This window comes from Rhinolophus sinicus, linkage group LG03 (assembly GCF_036562045.2).
Source record: "Rhinolophus sinicus isolate RSC01 linkage group LG03, ASM3656204v1, whole genome shotgun sequence".
NCBI lineage: Eukaryota > Metazoa > Chordata > Mammalia > Chiroptera > Rhinolophidae > Rhinolophus > Rhinolophus sinicus.
The window spans coordinates 194009134-194031379 of NC_133753.1; the positions used below are offsets into that span (position 1 = coordinate 194009134).

Here is a 22246-nt window from a genome sequence, read left to right on the forward strand (position 1 = left end):
AGGTAAAATGCAGCATTGAATGAAGGCCCCAGTATGACTGCAATCACTGATAGAGGCTTGGTGGCGATAGTAGGTCTGTTGACCCAGTAGGTTTCTGAGCACCAACCCCAGCTTTAAGGAGACTCAGCCAGAAGGTCATGATAGTCTAGACTTGGGCTGGCCTCACCTGCCTGCTGGGATGGGGAGGAGGAGGAGGGTATATAACTCTGGCAGGCAGGGCCATCCCAGGAGGAGGGCGAGGAAGGACCACCATGGAGTCACCTGTGCCCTTTCTCCACACACCTCTCAGATCACAACAAGTGAAAGGGCAGAGGGAGGGCAGAAGGTTGTGTGTGTGTGTGTGTGTGTGTGTGTGTCATTGGCACTCTACTCACCAGAAGTTAGGAGTAAGTGTTCCCCAACACCTGTCAGAGATGCTAGCACTGGCTGCCTCTGGGCATCCCGGGACTCCAGGCTGAGAGCAGACACTGGCCCCACCTGGTTCCCAGGGAGTGAATGCAGTGAACTGAGAAGTGGGGTGCAGCAGGAAGGGGAAGGCGCCCAGCAACAGGGTCATGGGCGTGAACACGGAGACCTCTGCAAAGCCCCTGCTTTACTTCCCCTCAGGCTGTGACTTGGACTAAGTGACTTCCCTTTGCCTCTGGTTTTTGTCTGTAAAATCTGGCTGGTCTCAGTCTATAGGTTCCCTGTGAGAAGTAAGAGGACCCCTGCCAAGCGCTTAGCAGAGGGTTTGGGGCATTATTATTACTAATCCCCCCTCCCACACACACACACACAACTGTCACCGCCAGGCCCAAGGTGGCCTCGGTAGAATCCCTCCTGTGTGTCTGGCCTTTTTGCTCTGCATAGTAGTTTTCTTCTTCTTCCTAAAGTCTAGTCACATGTTCAGAAGCTAATTCTTCCTTGTGCTTTTTGACTTCTCACATTCTTCTTTTCTGAGGGTAATGTAAGAATTCACCAGCAGCGGAGGTAGGCATACTTCCTGCCATTTTCTCCTCTGTGCTGGAACTTCGAGAGAAACACAGGTCCCTGCCCTCAAGCCTCCTACCTTCCCATGGATGTGGTTTTAATACCGTCCACACAGAGCTCTAAGAAAAGATTCAAAATCCTGGTCTTTGGAGCGGGACTGCCTGGGGTTCAAGTTCAACTCCCCCAGTTAGTAGCTGGGTGACTTTCGGCAGGTGTCTTGACCTCTCTGGGCCCCATTTTCCTTATTAGTGACGGTCCCTTACCTTAGGGAGATTGAATGAATTGGAATTTGTAGAGCCTGTAGAAGGATGTGTAGCACCCAATCAGTGTTCGTCAGATAAACTGAGTGTACTGCAGATATTGCTGTTTTAGAGTTCCTGTGATTCAGGGAAAACAATGGATGAACGGAATTATATTGACTAAGAGCAATAACATGAAAATTTAAAACCAGAGCTGTGCTCAGAAAGCAGATTTATTTAACCAAAAGAAGCATTTTGCCCTTTGCACACTTAGTAAAAGGGCACCAAACTTCTGAGGGCGCCTCACTTGGAGCTTGAGTTCCAAACTATGGTGTCAAGATTTCCTGTCAGGGCCATCTCAGATTTTTCTGACAGGCACTTTTTGCAAAATGCTTTTACTTGATTTTTTTTTAAAGGTTTACAGATAAGCACACATATCTGGGGATTAAAAATTAAGCACCAGCCTGCCCCACTGCCCCCTGAAGGAGCCCGGTAAGCAGGCGGGAAGGGAGCTGTGCTAGGCTGAGCGGTGAGAAGCTCCAGCACCTGGATGAGAAAGTCTTTTTCCTCCAGAATTTAAACGTGTAACATACAGCTCTTCCAAATCCTTTGTCACTCCGGCTGTGGCTGAGTGAATTAATCCCCTCTGGGAGGGTTACAAGTGTCATAGCCGCTAAACATCCTTGTTTCTGAACTGAAGCATTTGTTCCTCCCCTAAGAAACCATTCTGTGCTCCCACTTCATCCCTGGCGTGTTCAGGAGCCTGTGACCTTGAGTTTCTGCAGAAGGTGCAGGCTCTGGGTGGTGTGCAGGGCTGTGGGGAGGGCGGCGGTCGCTGCCGGGCCTCTGACCCTCCCGCTTTCTCTTCCTTGGCTGCCCAGGAACAGCATCGCGGCCTCTGCTGTGTGCGTCTTCAACGTGAGTGCCATCTCGCAGGCTTTCAACGGCCCCTTCAAGTACCAGGAGAACTCCCGCTCCGCCTGGCTGCCGTATCCCAACCCCAACCCCAACTTCCAGGTAATTTCAGGGGGCAAAGGGGAACTCCGTCAGTCATCCCCCCGAACGATGTGGAAACCTCATGAGTCAGGCTGGGACCCCTCCCACCTCGGGACCTGGCACCTGCACCGGCAGCTGTGAGGTCCCGCGACCCCTCATGGGACAGTCCCACACTCAGCTTGGCTCCTGTGAATAAACTCAGGCCTTTTGTCAGCTGAGGGGCCTGGACCAGAAAAGGCCTTTTGTCATGTGTGACGCCTGAGGCTAGACTGAGAAAGGCTAGTACAATGCAGCGGTTTGGGCATCCAAGCTTCAATTATTACTAATGATGGTGGACTCCGTGTCCCCAGAAGCTCTAATCCCTAATGAATGATGCCGTGATGAATGGGGCTCAGGGCACAGAGCAGTGGAGACACACAAACAGAATCCGAGCTCTAATTGGCGAATGTAGCGAGATTTCCTATTAGTGTAAATGGGGTGCGATGGGCAGCTGTAGGGGAAGGAGAGCAGATGGAGGCCGTTCATTCATAAAACACAAAATTATAGATGTTTGAGCCACACAGGGCTCTGTACGGCATTTACTCCAGTCTCCCAACGTGCAGGGCAAGGTGAGACACAGTGAGATCCAGCGACTTCATCATGTTTGGTCGGTCAGCAGGTGTATGAGTCTGCCTGGCCGCCGTAACACAGTGCCACAGGCCGGAGGACTTAAGAGAAATGTGTTTTCTCCCAGTTCTGGAGGCCAGAAGTCCATTGTCAAGGTCCCGCCTGGTTCTGTTTCTGGTGAGGGCCCCCTGCCTGACTGCCTTCATGCTGTGTACTTATGTGGCCGTTCCTTGGTGCACTTGTGGGACCGGCGTCCCACACTTATGACCTCATTTAAACTTAATGACTTCCTTAGAGGCTCCACCTCCAAATACAGCCACATCAAGGGTTAGGGCTTCAACATAAGACTTTGCGGGAGATGAAAGCGTTGAGTCCATGACAGCAGACTTCCCTTGAGGGCCTGTCTTCCGACAAGAACGTTTATGAGGTCACCGTTCTCCTCGTGGGTGTAAGGTTTAGCACCACACAGTTCCAAACAGTGCTCAGTGGCTCATGGCTCATGCTACATGCCGGCAGCAGTGCTGTGGTCCGTAGCAACTTCTCCCCCACACAGACAAGGGCGTTCAGCTTTAGGGCAGATAATCTGGCCAAAGACACTGGATCAGTGGCTCAGTGGGGATCCCCACACCCGTCCGCAGATGCAAAGCCCCAACCTCTTCTGACTAAAGGACCCTGACTACTTACTTAGTTACCTGAACTAATCAGTGCCAGACCCAGGTCCTGTATCCAGGCTTCCAAAGTTTGGTTAGTTTGTCATCCGAACCCATAACACCTTTGGCATTTGAGAAAACTGTGGGTACGGAAAGGTTCAATTCTTTTACACTGTACTTGGACTTTGGCAGAGACCCTTCAATTCTAATTGTTTTGAAAGAGTTGTTTGTACTTTTTAAACAGCATAGGCTTGGGGTTAAGACGGATGGCTCACACATCCTCTGTTACCGTTTACTGCTTTATATAGGGCACGTTATTCAGCAACTTCCGTCTCATGTTTTCATCCGTACCGTGAGGAAGGAGGGATACACATGCACAGCACTATTTTAGGACTAAATTTTGATAATGTCAATGAATGTGCATTGTGTACTGTTTAATGGACGTGACGGAGTTCTCTGAGGGACCATTCACTGGGTGCAGTCTGGGTGTCACACATTGTAAATGCTTCATGTACTTCGTCGTGTTTCCTCCTCTCAGCAAGTCTGTGACGTGGGCATCCTTAGCCACACTTGATAAATCAGGAAACTGAGTGATCAGATTTATGTTTATGATCCCAGACGTGCTCATAAGTAAGTCCAGTACTGGAGAGAGGAAACCCTGTTCTGAGTCAGGTGAACTCACAGTTTGGTGGGAACCACACATGTGGTAGTCACTTTTCCTGATGACATGTAGGGCTTATGGTTTACATATTTATTAACTGAGCAGTGACTCGATCCCTCCACCGAGTCTCTGAACCTAAATCCCACCTTTGTTCCCAGATGATGGGGTGAAACATGACCATGTAAAAAGGTGCTTCACAAAATCCTGAAGGTGAAATATACCATTCCCTTTTAAGAAAGTCCAGTGTAAAATCCTGAAGTTTAAAAAAAAATATAACAAAGATGCTCCTTAAATTTATAGTGTACTTTTAACGTCCTGATGCTCCTACGGCAAAATTCTTCACAATGAACAGTGACTTAAAAAGCTCTGTGATACCTTTCCACCTCCAGGCCATGCGTAACTTCTTGCTCCTCGGTCTGGATATATTTGTAGCACACAGCAAATCCCCTCATCTCCGAAGGCCACGGGCATCTGGTTTTGTAATGCCAGTGTCACACGGAAGGGCTTACTCACATTGATGAGGTGGGAGTAGGTCTGTGCAGTATAATAAATGAAGCGTGTAGAAACTCGCATAGCTGAGCTTGCCTGCCTTCCTTGGGCAGAATGCAAGGTTTGAGGGGAACTGGAGTTAGAGACTGGTGATTCTTTGTACAACTCCTAGCACAAATATGTAGCGAGTGTTTTCTTCTGGCTTACCCAATTTGATAACCATGCTAGCATAGAGCATCCTTCCTGACATTCATGGGACCATCTAGGCTGGCGTAGAGTGGGAATGCCACTCTTAGTCTGAACGGAGGATCCCTCCGCTCGTCGTGTAGAAAAGGTCTATGTTTGCAGTAACCAACACTGAGAAGTGGTTAGATTGTTTTAGTCTTGTTTGTGTACTGACATTTGGGATTTTAGGCAGCACTCATATGCTAGAAGTAGCTAATTAATGAAAGGAGCAGAGACACGATTGAGGCTCAGGAAGAAGAATGCGTCAGGAGGACAGTACAGAATCTTTCAAGATTTAATATGGACGTCTCAACTGAAAACGATAATGAAACAACTCCTGTGTATCCGTTGCCATCTGGAAAGCACTGTAGATGGTGTTGTAGGATCTGACCCTGCTAGAGGCTGCAGCCGACACAGTCATCTGAACCCTCGGCCTCACTAAGAAAATCATTAGAACTAACAGAAAATACCATCCAGACCCAGTAGCATAGCTGGGATAGGACAGACTATGCAATTATTTTTTAGTTTTGATTAGCATCCATCAAAAATAATGGAGCCAAAATGGACAAGAGACCCTTAACAGTGGTCAAGCAGATGAGGAGGACTTTTCTGGAGGATCATATAAAGGGACTTAACAGTGTCATCAGGACACTGTGATACATAATGCATGTTTGCAGCAAGACGGGAGGAAGGGTACCCTGAACATCGGCACCCTTAGTGTGAGGTTACGTGATTGTGGACTTGTGAGCTAAGATGCACCTGTGAGCTAGGGTGAGTATGGATCTGTTGCCCTTGAAAAAAATAACAAAAACTGCAAGTATTATTGTATTTAAAATTAGTAGAATTGTTTTCCTTATTCTGTTCAGAGGTGTTAGCAAGACAACCATTGTGGGTTGTAAGCCACATTAGGACAATAACTGTATCTTTACTACTTTTATTGTTTTCCTATTGTACAGGGCCCCCAGAGTGTCACACAGACACGGGGAGAGCCCAGTATATAAGGCGCAACTCCAGAATTTGCAGCTCATTAGAGAGCTAGGTGGGTTACTTAGGATCTAATAAATATATACTGTAAATTCAAATAGCTTTCAAAATATTTGAAAAAGAATCCTTGGGTGACATATTTATTATAGGCTAGAAAAAGAGGCTAAGACTTTGTAGAGTGTAGTTCCAAACCAGTTTTTGGCTCATGATTTGGGCCAATTCCAGGGTGTGGGAGTTTTTCCCATACCTCCAAACAATATTCCAACACCATCTGGGTGCCCTACAATTCAGCTCCATTCTGACACCACCTACCTGCAGATAGAATTAGATCCCACAGGTTAAAGCCTCCCTCTCCCCTTCTCTGGATGACAATCTCAAGCCCAGGTTTTCAATCTTGCTTGTGACCAATCTACTGTAGACATTATAGATCAGAGGTTCCAACCATCCCCTCCTTGAGTTCTATTAATTTCCTCCAGCGGCGAACGGAACTCAAAGAAACATTTTACTTATTAGATTACCAATTTATCATCTAAGGACATAACTCAGGAACAGCTTGATGAAAGAGACATATTGGACAAGGTGAGGGGAAAGAGCTTGTATGCGCTCTCCAAGCACGTCACTCTCCCAGCACTTCCACGTGTTTTCCAACCCAGGAGCTTTCTGAAACTCCCTGAACCTCATCAGTTTGGGGTTTTATGGAGGTTTCATTCCCTAGGTTTGATTGATTAAATCATTGGCCATTGGTGATGAAAATCAAACTCCAGCCCCTGTCCCCTCCTCAGAGGGCAGTGGGATTAAAAGTTCCAACCCTCTAATCACATGTTTGGTTCCTCTGGCAACCAGCCCCCATCTTTAGGTGCTTTGCAAAAGTCACCTCATTAACGCAACAAAAGACACCTTTTTCCCTGTCATCACTTAGGAAATTCCAAGAAGCTCTGTGCCAGAAACTGGGAAGAAGACCAAAGGTGTTTTTTCTTATTATAAATCACAGTATCACAGGTTTATGACTTAAATAAGACAAAGGATCCAGGAGTAAAATCGTGTCGTCAGTGGTCTTGCTATGCAGCTCCAGCCCACTGAGGCCTCCCGGTCTTCCAGCTCTCCAGATTCCTCAAGAACAGTGAGAGGTTCTCAGCTTTATGTCTCCAGATTTTTTTGCCAATCAAAGAAAACAACTGTGTGTACAAAACAAAACTTGTGTGCAACACCTCACCCAGCAGGCAGATAGCTGCTTGCTACCTGTACCTATGTACTGCCATCGATTCCAGGAAAACAGCCAAACGCCCAGTCATTCTCAGAACTAGAATCCACGTGTGTAGACTTCAGACCAAGTCCTGTAGAGCTCTCTCTCACTTTGTAACATATTGGTTAACAGACAATGACCCAGTCCTCCAAGTATTACTATTAAATCAACTAGCTATGTCAAATCTCCTACACAGCCCCCTGCCCCAACACCAACTGCTAGAGTATTCACCTATTGGTTCCTTCCTTCCTTTATTTATTCATTCATTTCCCCCTGGCCACCATGGCTCAAAGGACCCTAGAATTACTGTCCTGCTACTCGATGAATGCACTGACCATTTGCCAAGGTCAAATGGCTTCTCTGTGCCAGGCACGCTGTCTCCTGCCCTGTCATTTACAAGCCCCTGCAATTAATTTACAAATGCTCTCCACTGGTTATCTCAGTCAGTCTCACACAGCCCTGGGAAGTGAGCAGAATAAGTGTTTTTTTTTCTCCTCACTTTATAGGCAGTGATGTTACTGGTCCAAAAGTTTTGTGTGCCCAACACTTCAAAGGGCCAATACTGAAAACATCAGAGTCTGGAGTAAGGAGAGGTTTATTGATGGAGAAGGCACCCAGTCAAGAGGATTGGGGCCTTCGAGGTTCCTCAAATCCATTTTAAGAGAGAATTTGGGCTTCTTTTATGTGTAAGGAAGGTAGAAGGGGAGGGGCAAAAGGTGATTGACAGTCACGTACGTCTGGGACCAACAGGGATCCCAGGAAGAGCTCTAACTCTTGAAGTCTCTTTGTTCCAGGCCAGTAGACCCCTGCTGATTTGAGTCTGGCCTTGAGGCTCCTGCAAATCTTTGATGAACAGTCTTTATTTTTTACATATTTCATCACCTCTTTGGGAGAGACACCTCCTAACAATGGGCTATTCCTCCAAAAACTCAAGCCTCAAGCAGCATTTTCTCTAATAATTAGCATATCTATAGCAGAAGTTATTAGCTTGAAGGCCATGGGAAAAATACAGGCTGGAATTAAGGTAGAATGAGAGAGAGCCAGCATTCCACTCTGTTGCAGAGAGAGAGGCTGGCAAGCAGTGCCTCCCCTGAGACCACGTGGCTCCTGGGTGACCCAGCTGAGCCCTTCACCCGACCACATGTCATGTGGTCCCATTGCTGGGAACATAGCCTGCCCCTGCAAGGATGTGACATTAAACTAAGCATTGGACCAGACTCGAAATCCTTTTCAGCCCAAGATTCTCTAATTGTACAATCAGCCTATCATTTCATGGCATGTAGGGCATTTCATCAAGTGCTACAAAAATACCATCTGTTTTAAAAAAGCAATTTCCATCTTACACTTTAGACCACTCACCTGTTATAAAACCAAGTATTAGAAATGACGTGTTATAAATGGTAGGCTCAGAGTGTATGGACAGGGAAATTCTTTTCCATCAAACCTACTTACGTGAAGTTCTGCTGAGGGTCAGCCTTTATTGGTCCCAGGATTTAAAGTTTATAAAAGAAATGAAGAAGGTTGGTGGTAATTTTCTGGTTCTGTGCTCTGCCCCTGGAAAGCTTTGCAATCTTTCCTACCCTCTTTGGAGCTCATCCTTGCCAAAAACCAACCTACATCACACCTCCCAGCCTCTTCATAACACAGCTCAGAATTCAGTTCCCAGCAAATTCCAGATTTTTTGTCCTGTATATCTCAGATTCATATTCATGTATTTCCCCAATCTAAAAATCTCTTTCCTTCCTTCCTTCCTTCTACTTTCATCCTTAAATTCCACCCCCCATGTCCTTCCCTCTCTCCCTTTATCTCCTTTTCCCCTCTTCTTGCAAAGTCACCATGTTATTTTTCTCATTACTAAATTCTAAAGAATTTCTTTGTTTCTTCTAGCTTGGAATATGAGCACAAAACAATAAGGCCAGCATATTGTTTTTGCAGCCCATGAGAATGATACTGGAACACAATTATATAATTTGCAGAATAAAATGGCCTCATTCTATCTCTGTGGAATCCATATCTTGCTTATAGACCCACTGCTCCAGTAGGAAAACTAATAAATCTATATGATGTATTTGATTGCCGCATCTTCAGTCTGGATACCTGACTTATCAGATGGACATAATAATATGCATTTAGACAGACAGCTCCCAAGGGACTCAACAGATGCAAAGGAGTTTTTATACATTCCCTATTCAAATTAAAGTCAGCAAGGACTTTCACTGTATTTTTTTCACTTCTGATCACCCATGTATGATGGAGTTGGGGGACGCCCCAAATATAAGTTCAGATCTAAATTGGGAGGGGCTCCACGGATGGGGCCTTGGGGGGGGAAAGGAGAAGCAGGCGGGTGTGCACATGGCAGCGATCCGGGTGACAGGCCAGCTTCCGACTGGGGGGCTGGTCCCGGTCATGCTCTGCTTTCCCTTGCAGTGCGGCACGGTGGACCAGGGCCTGTACGTGAACCTAACAGAGCGGAACCTGCAGGACGCTCAGAAGTTCATTCTGATGCACGAGGTGGTGCAGCCGGTGACCGCGGTGCCGGCCTTTATGGAGGACAACAGCCGCTTCACCCACGTGGCCGTGGACGTGGTGCAGGCCAGGGACGCGCTCGTCCACACCATCTACTTGGCCACAGGTAGGAGCTGGCCCCTCTCTGCGGCATTTTCTACCATCTCCTGACTTCCTGTTTTGAATTCTCAATGTGCAATTTCAATGTCAAGCTTTGGATCTGTGTGCTTTCCCCACAAGCAGCAAAACATGATGCTCCGTTATCTCCCGTCCTCATCCTCTGTGCTTCTTGTGGGATTCTCCGTTTCACTCCCATTTTTAAGTACATGCATCATAATTTTAATTGGAAAGACAATGTCTGATTTCCTAGCTATTGTTTTTAAACTTCTCATAAAATAAGTCTTTTCTTGACACGTTTAATTTGGATTATTTAAGACAATAGGATTTGTTGGAAGACATTGCTTGGTGAAATAAGAATATTATCCTAGACATTCCCATCCTAACGGAGACAGCACATAATACGCCAGCCGCTATGGAAAGCACTGGCGAGGTGATGACCAGCTTGTAAAGTGGGTGTGAATAGAATGATGTGGTGGCCAGAGCCAGGGAAGAGCCTGTACTTGGCCGAGGCCCATGAAGGTTGGCTTCTCCCAGGAGTTAACATTTAAGCTGAGAGCTGAGGGAGAAGGTGAGAAGGAAGCACTGGCCTTGCCTAAGGAGGGAACGGGGAAGGTAAGAGCTGCAGGAGTGGTCAGCTGTGGACGGTGCCCTCATGGGGTCAGGTCAAGTCAGGGCAGAGATGTGACCATCAGATCTCAAAAGGGGCCACTGGTGCCTCTGAAGATCAGTCTGAGGGAGGACCAGGGAGGACAAAGCGGGACAATGGAAGAAGTTTCATGGAAAGAGCTCCTATGAGAGAGGCTTCCAGAAGCTTCTCATGAAGCTGGTGGAGGATTGATGTGGCAGCCTGAGCAGATGGGAGGTCAAGTGCGTTGTTTGTTTTAAGAGACGATATAGAATGAGCATCCCATGGCAGTGTCGGTTGCTCACTGGAGAGCAGGAAGGAACCGTGTGTCTTCTTCTGCCAGTTTTATCCTTAATGCCTCACAGGATGCCTGGCACTGGGTAGGTTGTGGAATGAATGAATGGACTTTTCCAGAAGGTTTTCTACTGTTTCTTCATAAATGTTCTGGTTGATGCTACAGAGAGTAGAGCGTGGGATTCTAGGAGGCCATTGAGTTCCTCGTCAATACGTGAAGGGGGTGAGGAAGCGGAGATGGGGCTGGTCCTGAGCAGGCCTGGGTGTATCAGTGCAGGGCAGCCTGAGCCTTGACCTGAGAATTCTGACCTGCTCCACAGCCAAGGCCTATATGGAGGTGATGTTTGCTCCCACTGTGATTCCAATGGCACTCTCCTTCTACTTTAGTTTTGACGAGTAGCTCAGCTCAGGCTGCCGTAACAAAATACCACGGACTGGGTGGCTTACACAACAGAAATCCATTTCTCAGTTCTGAAGGCTGAAAGTCCAAGATCAAGATGCCATTCAATTTGTTTCCTGGTAAGAACTGACTTCCTGGTTTATAGATGGTCATCTTCTTGCTATGTCCTCACACGGTAGAGACAGAGATGATCTCTCTCCTGTCTCTCCTTCAAAGGGCATGAATCCCATTTATGAGGGCTCCACGCTCATGACCTAATTACTTCACTAAGATCCCACCTCCAAATACCATTGCTTTGAAGATTAGAACTTCAACATGAGTTTTGAGGGGACACAAATGATGTTTGAGCAGAATCTAAATCAAATCAAAGTATTCCAACTTAGATAAATTATAGGTCTGAGATGAAATTACACTCAACATCCATGGCTTTTTAAACAGGACAGCCTTCAAGAAACATGCTTGCCCAAGTCTGTCTTGATTGATCTCTCTCTACCTATCCCCTAGCTCAAGACTTTCCCACAGTATAGCGAGGAATCTCACTCAAGCTGCCTGATCCTGCCTCTAGGTTTGCACTTCTGATTCCGATAGCAATATACCATGTGCCATTCCACAAATATGTCCTCCAGAGATTCACGTTTTTGTTCCACACACCTGATTTTTTGCTTTTGTTTATGCTACTGCCTATTTGCAAATTGAATCATGTCATACATGAAGATGTGGCTGACCCAAGTCACAGGTTGGGATATGGGGGAAGATGCCATGCAGAGAACTCTTCTGGACTTCCCATGGCTCACTGATCAGGGTGGTGGTTACGCTCATGGGGAGGAAAAGTTTGCAACAGGGAAACAACCGTGGATACGTGATGCCCTGAAGAGAGGCCTGCTCCAAACCACAGTTATTCAGGGCGACACACTAAGAGTCTACTGATGGCTGGAAATACCACAGATGGTATTTAACTTTATTTAGACTGGCTGGATAATTCCAACTAACTACAGGAATTTTATGCCTCAGCCAAGCTCTGGTACTTCTCGTTTATCTCTGATGACACTGAGTAATACATTTAGGAGGAGAGCTCTTCTTTTGCAGGTTTCAATTCCAGTGTGTCTATAATTGAATGAACATCTTCATTGCCCAGCTCTGATGCTTCTCCCATATTTTTTGTCTTGCTCTTATTCAGGCACCATGTGCTGTAGATATGAACCCTCTGCTACCTCTGCTCATCTTTTATTTTTCCATAACTATCTATTCCCTTAATTTGAACCCTTATTATTTCTAGAGTACTATTTTAGACTGTTGTTTGTTCAAATGAAGCGTGGCTAAAACTCACCTGGAAGACATGTGGAAATACAGGTTCCCAAGCCCCACCCCATGAGATTCTGATTCAGTGCAGAGTTGGTATTTCTGAGAGGCTCTCAGGGAACGTAAAACTGTGCATTTCTGGACCATATTCAAGTAAAGCTATTGTAGATGAAATAATGGTTTTCTTGACCTAGAATCTCTCTGTAAGGGATGCACATTGCTGCTCTCTCTGGTTAGGCACTGACAATCATTGTGATTGGCTCTCAGTTGTTTGTGATACAGATGCAAAATCTGTTATCCAACATGAGCTTATGCGACATGTTTACTCTGTATTTCAGTAGTTGCTGGTATGATTTTCTAACTGGTAGGAAAAAAGAGCTGTGACTTGATTTGAAAGAAAATGCTTTAAGATGCAGCAAGCTAATTCGGAATGATTAAATATGTATTAGGCTAAAAAAAATGTGGTCATAAATTATCTCTAATGAAATTTGGTGGTCTGGGCAGCGACAGGCAAAGGTACCAGGATGATATCTTTAAAATAAAGGAAGAAATGAATCGGCAAATTTGAAAGCACACCACGTTTGAACAATATTGATTCAGAATAAATGAGCATTAAGTGTAGCCAGGTTAAGTTTTTGAATTCCAAGGATAAAGAAAGAATTATTTAGGCATTCAGGAGAAAAAATACCTACAAATGAAAAAAAAAGGTAGGTGGTCTCAGAGTACTCTGTAGCGGCATAACTCTGTGAAGCATGGTCTAAAATATTCTAAGAAAAAGAAAATGTAAATCAACAATATTATATTCAATAAAGAATCAAGAGAACAGGCAGTTATTCCCAAAATGAAAATCTCAGGCAATATTATACCTGGGGTCTTTTTCACAAACACAAAACAAGACTAATTACTGGCTAGATTCAGCCAAACGAATGATAGAGACGCTTTGAGAAAGAAAGTGGGATAAAGTGGAACACTTAATACCAGACTTCAAGTAAAACAATTTTATATATATGTGTGTGTGTGTGTGTGTGTGTGTGTGTGTGTGTGTGTGTGTATAATTGTTTCTTACATACATATATGGAAAATTAACTGTGATTCAAGAGTTCTAGTCTAGGCTAATCGTCCTTCAAAATAAAGGCACGTGGAAAATGTAGGGATACAACATCTGTGATTCCTACTTTAAAAACAGAAAACCTTGATCTCTAGCCAGAGAAGTAAATCAGAACCAAAACTTCAAGAAGGAAGTCATGGGAAAAGGATGGGTGGGGAACTGAGAATTCATTTTGATTTCAGATAAAGACAAACTGAGGTGCCTAGGACATGCCAGCAGGTAAGTGTTCGGACAGTTGGCAGAGTGATAGTGCGTTGACAACAGAGAGAAGTTCGGTGAATTGGGCGTGTCTTAAGCGCCTCCTCAGACTCCCTTGGCCATCTGCTGTCCTGGACCCTCAGCCATTTGCTCTGTCTCAGCTGCCACCATGGCTGGTCGATTCCTTGGCAGGACCATAAGGTTCTTCCAACCGATGCTGTCCAGTTGGTGGCCTGGTGGCCAGGCTCCTCCTGCCACCACTGGAGCGGGACCTGGCTTCTGCAGCAGATGCTACAGGCACTAGGAGATGCAACCCATAAGTGCAAGGGGATTCCCAATGAGTGGCAGGCGTGGGATGGTACCCACTAAGAGATCTCCTTTCTCCTTTTCCCTCCAATGGGCTGTTCAGAGAAAGCTTTTCCAGGTAGCCAAGCAGATGTCCCTTGGTGGCTCAACATAAAGGAAGTGGTAACACCTCACTGGGGTCACTGCCCATCTTCCCCATTCCCTTTCTTCCTCACTCACACAGTCCTGGGTTTGTCCCCTAATAATGCCTTAGCCCTCAATCCTTGCTTCATGTTCTACTTCCCAGGCGATTGCAGGAGAGACTTGAGTAGGCCCTTTAAAGGTGCTTGGCTATGAACCACGTCAGGGATAGATGGTGTATGCTCTATAGACCACGTTAAAAACTAAGATTTTAATCCAAGTGTAATAATAATAATAACAACTACTGATCTGAACATTGTGTAAAGAAAGAAAGTAACATGAAATGATAAATGTTTTTAAAGATCACTGTCCATTATTCCTGTAGAATGAATTGGGGGGGGGTAGCAGCAGGGGGTAGAAACAGAGTAAACATCAGAGTCAAATGTCTTTCTACAATGTTGGTGTGATTTTGCTGCCTGATTTGTCAATTACATAAAAATTAATAGGCATTGTGGTAACATGTCATTGTATCGTAATTGTGTAATGAAGATGATCAAGGCTGTTTCAGTCATAAAGGAGGCCCAGGAGGAGATGCGTGTGGCAGGTGTGGCCAGCAGACAGGTGGGGGTGTAGATTAAGTCACGTATGCCCACCTTGGTGATATCTCCGCCAAGGAGGCACAAATTAGTTCTTGAGGGACAAAATAAATTTTATGTTTGTGTATAAAATATAGACATACATGCATTACATAAACAAGTATGCAATTGTTAGTATTACAATCTCATGAGCGGGAAGACTGTTGCAGAAAAAATGTGAAAAATCTCTGCTGTAGTGATAATGAAAAAAGTTTGAGTATCACTTCCCTTGGTCATTTTTATACAGAAACACTGACAGGTTCACTATATATTCTGGAGGTATGTAAGGGGAGGGAATGGGTACGGTACAGAATGACTCCTGATTTGTTTTTGGTTTGGGCAGTTGCATAAGTGCTGACAGCCTTTTCTGAGAAGGGAGAAACTGAGGTTTTGGTGTCAGATTCCTGGGTGAGGATTCAGCAGTGAACACAGCAGACAGACTCCCTGCCCTCAAGAAGCTTGAGAGAGAGAGAACAAAATAAAATTACAATAAATGTTGGGCTGGGACATAAAGCAGGAAGAAGGAATAGAGGGAAGCAAGCATTTCCATGTTAAGAAGTCTTTTCTAAGGGTAACAAATGAGATCCATTGTGTTTAATGATTTTCAAAAAGGCGCGAGATAAAGACTGACATTCACTTTTAAGGTTGTTAGCTCTTTGGAAAGTCCCACTTTGACCATCTTCAGTGGAGATTAGACCCCGTGGATGTGGCTTTTATGAATACAACTACTGATGGGACTCTTACTGAGAGGGGAGATTGATGGACAGGAGAAGGGGTCACCAAATATGTGAGGTCCTAAGGGTCACGAGGTGTCAGGGTTAGCGGAACCAGAGGGAAGGGGACGGAGATGCCTCATTGGTGCAGTTGGGAGCCCGGAACTGACGTCTGTCATTTCCCATTTAGCTTTGAAATTATTAAAGCAAAGTACAACCAGTGGCTCCACCCCATCCCGTCTTTCTTCTCTTCCCAATAGAGCACAGCGTTCTTACTGTAACTCGCTACTAATCATTATTAAAATCCAGAAATCGGTAATGCTTCTAAAGTGAGCTTATAGAAAAAGCAAATAAACAATCTCCTATATAGTCCAGAAGTTTCTTCTGTAAGAGTAATAGTTGGCAACTAGCTCTACAAAAGCTCAAACCCCATCCCTAACTTTCTTATAGCTCTACGTGTAGTTTCTTCCAGCACTTAATTCTCAAGCCTTTTGGCTCCCTTTCTAAAGAGAGGAAGAAGAGACAGCTGAGTGAGGGTCAGGCCTCAGTATTCCCTTAGACTAAGTACGTAAGACTTGAGAAACCCTAGGGAGACTCTTTCAGACACCAAAAATTAGGTAATTCTTTTACTGTTGCCATTATTAACAATTATCTCCCTCAGGAATTATAATCAATTTGCAATTTGTCACAAGGAAGCATTGAATTCTGAAAATACTACACTGGAAAGATTGTTTATAGTCACTCCAAATTCTGCCCTTCTCATTGGAAATTGGAAATCCAAACCCAGCTTGGCGTTGTTCTATATGTGCCCATTTATGCAAAGGGTTCCCAAAGGCTGAAAGGGAACCTTGTGTAGTTTAAGTGTGTATTTGATAACATTTAATGAGTTTTGAGAATAATTGTAGTAAATAGTAGCAATGTAGGAAAATCCCAGTTACCTGGTGTATGGATTAAATTGTGTCCCCACCAAAAGATATGTTGAAGCCCTCACTTGCCAGTATCTCACAATGTGACCTGATTTGGAAATAGGGTTTCTCCAGATGTCATTAGTTAAATCATACTGGAGTAACGTAAACTCTTAATCCTATATGACTCGTGTCCTTATAAGAGAAGAAAGACACACACAGGGAGAATGACATGTGACAGCAGGCAGACATTGCAAAGCCATTGCCAGAAGCTGGAAGAGACAAAGAAGGATTCTACCCAGAGTCTCACAGGAGCATGTAAGCCCTGCCACCTTGATTTCAGACTTCTAGCGTCCAGAGCTGTTAGATAATAATTTTCTGTTGCTCTAAGCCATCCAGAACGTAGTAGTCAACATCAGCAGCCCTAGGCTACTAATTCAGCTGGGGCACACTTTTCCACTTGGCATCTGGTCTTCCAGCCAAGTGTAAAGCATAGCCTGGCTTCCTCCGCCTCCCCTGACATTTCTGTGTCGTGAACTCAGTGAACAAAATTAGTTCTTTAGTATTAGTTGATGTCAGGCCCAATTAAAATGAAAAGTCTACTGTTGAAAACAATTTAATACATGCCACACCATTTGAAATGGCATAAACACAACTAATTGTTCTGTTTTAAAACTAAATATAAGAACATAAATTCTTGTATTTTAATGTGTTTCATTTTAAATTAGTTCTCTGAATAATTTTAGTAGCTCATGCCTAGTTCTCCAACCACAGAATAATATGAAATTATAAGCTATGAATTAGTAAATATCCCAATTTACTTTAAATGTGAAGCTGTTGATTTCTACTTTTATGGAGCAGCTCTTCTTGGTCTGTTTTCTCTCTTCTTGCCTTTTTTTGTTTTAGAGTTATGTAAATCTTCCTACCTTCTTCTTTCATGTTTCACATGATCAGGATTGATTGAAAGTTGCCCTAGGTAGTAAAGCAGTGTGGAGAAAATAAATGCAAACTGTTTCTCTATACAGTACCCATCTTTTCATATAAATTCTGCCTAATGCAGTTTTGATATAATTGTTTTAGGTTTCATGACAGTTACTGGAATTAAGCACAATAGTCTACAGTTCCCAAACTGGCTGTCCTCCTGTTTATACAAAAACCTAGTTAGTATATTGTTGTTCCTGTGTGAAATGATGATGTCATAATTCCAAAGAGATGTGAGTAATGTCCACCCAGTGCCCCAGGTTTTGTTGTATGTGAAATCCCGATCTCTAGTCCTGCAAAGGAACATTCAAAGCACTTTCAACATGACAACTTCATCAAGCGAGTCTGATGGAGAGGACCACTTACTGGAGCGTGTAACTGAGGAACTTGCATAAGAAGTTTTAGCAGATATTTTCATCCCAGATAATTCAGTTATGAGAAGACCTACTTGATGATGAATATGAAGGTGTTATTACAAAAAGATTTTTCTTGTTGACCTTAAGAACATAAGTCTTCATAGGTAATAAAACTTCCAAGTAAATGGCTTCTCCATTCTCATCCATTTCACTGATTGTGGTGAATACATTAAATATATTTTACAATCATTACTAACACTTGTTAACTACTCCTCTTCATCCAAAATGCTCATGTCTTAAAAGATATTTTATCTATATCTATCTATCATCTATCTATAGATGAAATATATATATATTTTTTTACTTTAGGGGCCACTGTGGTAGATCTGAGTCTATAAATTGAATATAACTGAAAGTGTTTCCTGTGTCCAATACAGAATCTGATGATTATTTTTTATGAAAAAATTAAAGAATGAAGGTGCTATCAGTGTTTAAGCTTGGATAGTTAAGTTCTGTATGGTTTTTTTATTTCTTCGATGATGAGCATGTAATCAACTAAGTGGTAAAAGAAATTACTTTTAAAGAAATAAGTCTAACTTCTATCACTGTAAGACAGACCATTAGTTTTATTAGTACTGAATGTGGCAACCTGCAAGTTTGAATTTATCTGATTTACCTTCATGTAAACTCAAATATAATATGAGATGTCCTGGGGCATTTATAGATACCAGAGCTCAAACTCAAATTATACTCGAAAACCTAATTAATCCCAAATGCTGGATGATTAGATGGGACATGCAGCCCTCTGTGGTCTTTTCCTTTCTTCCCTGCTTAATTTTAAAGTTCTATTAGGATACTTGGGTTGGGTATTAAAATAAAAACCCACACAATCCTTAGAACTTGTGAGACAGAGATGGTCATTTAAGATCACCTGGCAGACGGCACAGGTGTGCCTCTCCTAGAGGAATTCAGTGACCAGGGAGGGTGCTCATGGGAGCAGGAAGAATGAAGACAAGCCTCAGAGGCATCTCAGGATCCAGCTTCACATGGGACTGACGTTCACTCTAGTTATTAATAAAGATGGAAAACTGAAGGCTACAATAGCTTAACTCTGTTTGAAATTATTAAAGCATTTTGAGATTGAAACAATATTCAGAAGGGCAGTTCTTGTTACCTATTTTCAGTCTAATCCTTGAACTCCAACTGAATATAAGGAAACTGGTTAAATATGGCTTTTTGTTGTTGATTTTGTTGTTCTTTTGTTTTTGTTTTGTTTTGTTTTACTGGAGGAATTAAATGAGTTGAGAGAAAGGAAAATTTACTCAAGAAAGGAGGTTTCTTTCTTTAACTCACAATATGTGTTAAGCATTACTAACATGTAAAGCTAAATATTGAGAGCTGTCAACAATTAGTAAAACTCCCTTAGGGGATTCTGAGTTAAGACTAGTAGAAGTTGGTTTTCACATCCCAGACAAACAGGAGGTTTTAGAGCCTCCATTTTTATGTCTTTGTACCAATGATAAAAAAATTTTCACAAGTTGTCCAAATACTCAAATACATTTATGGGATTTTGAAATAATAAAAGCAATTCTCACTTGTAGTATTGAAAGTGATCTCAAAAATTAATTATCAGGGTAGGAACTTCATTTAGGTCCTTATTGATATGATCAGGTAAATAATTTCTAAAATCAAATCTTGACCATAGCAAAAGAACACTGGTTCCAAGTGCAAAATCACCTCAACCACAGAGGCCTTGACTTGTCCTTGGTAAATAGTGTCTTTAAAGACAATCTTGACAATGAGCTAATGTCCTTTAAGTTAAAATATAATTTTTTTCTTTCAATTGGAAATTGCATCGACTATTCAGTGTTGGTATTTTTAAATATATGTGTTTCCCACCAAATAAGACCTAGTCGGACAATCAGCCCTAATGCATCTTTTGGAGCAAAAATTAATATAAGACCTGGTAGTATATTATATTATATTATATTATATTATATTATATTATATTATATTATATTATATTATAGACCTGGTCTTATATTATAGTAAAATAAGACCAGGGCTTATATTAATTTTTGCTCCAAAAGATGCATCAGAGCTGATTGTCTGGCTAGGACTTATTTTTGGGGAAATATGGTACAGTTGTGGGCAGCATGAATTTCTCTGCATGGATTGGCTATGAGCCAGTGGTCTTGGTCTTTGTTGACTCGCTGACCTGAGGATTCACCTGACAGCTTTTCTTCAGGAATCTCTAACTCTCAAAGATGGGTCCTTGACCTGCTCCTCTGGGCCCTCAGATTCTGGGGCTCCCTGGCCTTGACACAGAGAATGCCAGGAGCAGGAGGATGTGGGCTGAGTGCCAGCGCATCTTGTCCAGGCTGGGCTCTGATGTCTTACCCAGTTTTAGTGACAGGGCCTTTAACAATTCCTTCCATGACTGATATCCAATCCTCTCCAGTGTCTGAGTTTGTCCTGCATCCTCTGCCACATCCCATTCCAGGAATCAGAGGACCATCCTTGTGCCCTGTGGCTGGTCCTCCACCATCTCCAGGCACCAACCTCTGCCTTCTCTGGTCCTCTGTCTCCTGCTCTCTGATTGGGACCCTCACTGTGGCCTTCATGGTTGGAAGATGTGTAACTTCATGTGTTGGGACCGGGCTGCCCCTCAGCCACTTGAATCCTAGTTTGGGAAAAACAGTGACTTTTGTTAAGGCTCATTTGCCTTCTGTGTGAGTAAGAACCGAACTGGAGTGCCACGTAGATCAAAAGCCAGTGTGCACCCAGACAAGGTTCAGGGAGCCACACTGGACAGTCAGCACTGATGCCAGCAAGCCCGGGGCCTGGGTCTGCATCGTGAGCATGGGGCATGCTTAGGGGCTGAGGATTTCAGCTCCGTCTCAGGACCCTGTCACAGTACAAGCCTGTTTCCCTGCACGGGAACGTTTAATGACACTCATCATGACAGCCTGTTGGGTGCCAGCTGTCACGTTCCTGTCCCTTGGCTATTTGGTTCCTTATTTCAGACTCCCAGTTTCATGCCTTTGGAAGTCTGCAGCCCTCCCATAATTTCTGTTAATTAATTCCTGGGCTTATGCTCTCGAAGTCCTGTCTGTGCTCAGATGGAATGTGTTTCTCCAGGTTTTAGACACAAACTTAGCTCCTTTACCAGATTATGTTAAAAAAGAATGAGACATATAATCAGAAGACATTGTAGAAGGTTCGATGGTGAGCGGGAAGGTTTACTGAGGAGCAGGCAGCTTTCTACCATCAGCCCACTTCTCTCTTCTCTCCCTTTACCCTTCACTCTTTCTTAGTAGGGTCCCAACAGAATTCCAACCCTTATCTCATGCGGTGCCCCCTTCCTGACACCCTCCCCCCGTATGGAGGTCATCAGGGTGAGTAAAGGGGAAATGAGTTGGCTTCCATCTCAGGATGTCCTCCAAGAATAACTGTTACGTCCCAAGAGGACTGTTAGGGAATAGAAGGGGGCATGCCTTATTATGTACCCATGCCCCTTTTGTGTTTACTACTCACTCCTATTTTAATATATTTGCATCTGAAATTAGCTTCACATCACGTGCAAGTGTCTATGTGGAGAGATAGCACTCCCAGGGAAAGGGTAAGTTCACAAAGGTCAGGGGCTGCATTCTTACAGTAGTTTTCCATTTTTGAGAAGACTTTTCTGAGGAATTAGAGACTACAAACATAAAACCGTTTTAGATGGATGTGTTAGGTATCAGGAGTAATTCACAGACGCACCCGTTTACCCCCAGCCGGGTCCAACCGCAGAAATGCACAGACGTTCTGGAGCCCCTCTGTGCCCCACGCCAAACCCATGCCCTCTGCCGCGAAGCACCCACCACCCTGAATTTTGTTTTTATTATCTCCTTGTTTTCTTGTCTAATTCCCCCATGCTTATATCCTAAGTGGCACAGCTTAATTTTATATGATTTTAAACTTCAGGTAAATAGATTTATGTATGTTCTCCTGAGAGGTACTCGTTAAAATTGTGTTCAGCATTATTTCTATGAGTAGTTCATCCATCCTCATGCACGCATACAAAGTCCCTTCATCCGTACTGCCGTACAGCTCTCCCTTGTTTGCCTGGATGTCCAAGGTAATCTTGTTGATTGGCATTTGGGTGGTTTCCAGTATTTTACTTCTCGTAAGTGGTGCCACTAAGATGTGTCCTTGTCACATGTCCTGGAGCCCGTGTAGGACTTTGTCCGGGGCAGGGCTTCCCAATCGTGGCAACCGTAGACAATGATATTCTGTATATGGCACACTGAGGAAATCAAGTCACTGCTGCTATGGGGGACCAACCCAGCAGGGCAAAGCTGCCCGTGCCCGCCATCAGTGGAGGAGACCTGTGTCAGTGTGTTTGTAACCCGTTCATGGTCCATGGGTGAGAAAACTGAAGTTGCTGATTCACAGGGTGTTAGAACCGTCACCTCTGCTACGTTGTTCCAAATCGCTGACCAAAGCGTTTTGCAGCGCTCAGCACTTTATCACACTTGATCCAGTCTGCGGCGTTGCACAAAGTCATATGCACTGGGCTGTTTCCCAACAGTCACTTTCTGGCTCCAACCCACTGCACCACCCTTCCAGGGAACATC

General features: G+C 43.9%; 1 protein-coding gene across 5 annotated transcripts in view; it reads left to right on the forward strand.

Annotated features, from left to right (window-relative positions):
* SEMA5A (semaphorin 5A) overlaps positions 1–22246 on the forward strand; it is a 422672-nt gene that overhangs the window by 306059 nt on the left and 94367 nt on the right. For all 5 annotated transcript variants that reach the window (XM_074329093.1, XM_074329094.1, XM_074329090.1 and 2 more), the window contains 2 exons: positions 2090–2225; positions 9490–9694. In XM_074329093.1, coding sequence (XP_074185194.1) covers positions 2090–2225; positions 9490–9694 — 341 coding nt within the window. The remainder of the gene's footprint in view (positions 1–2089; positions 2226–9489; positions 9695–22246) is intronic.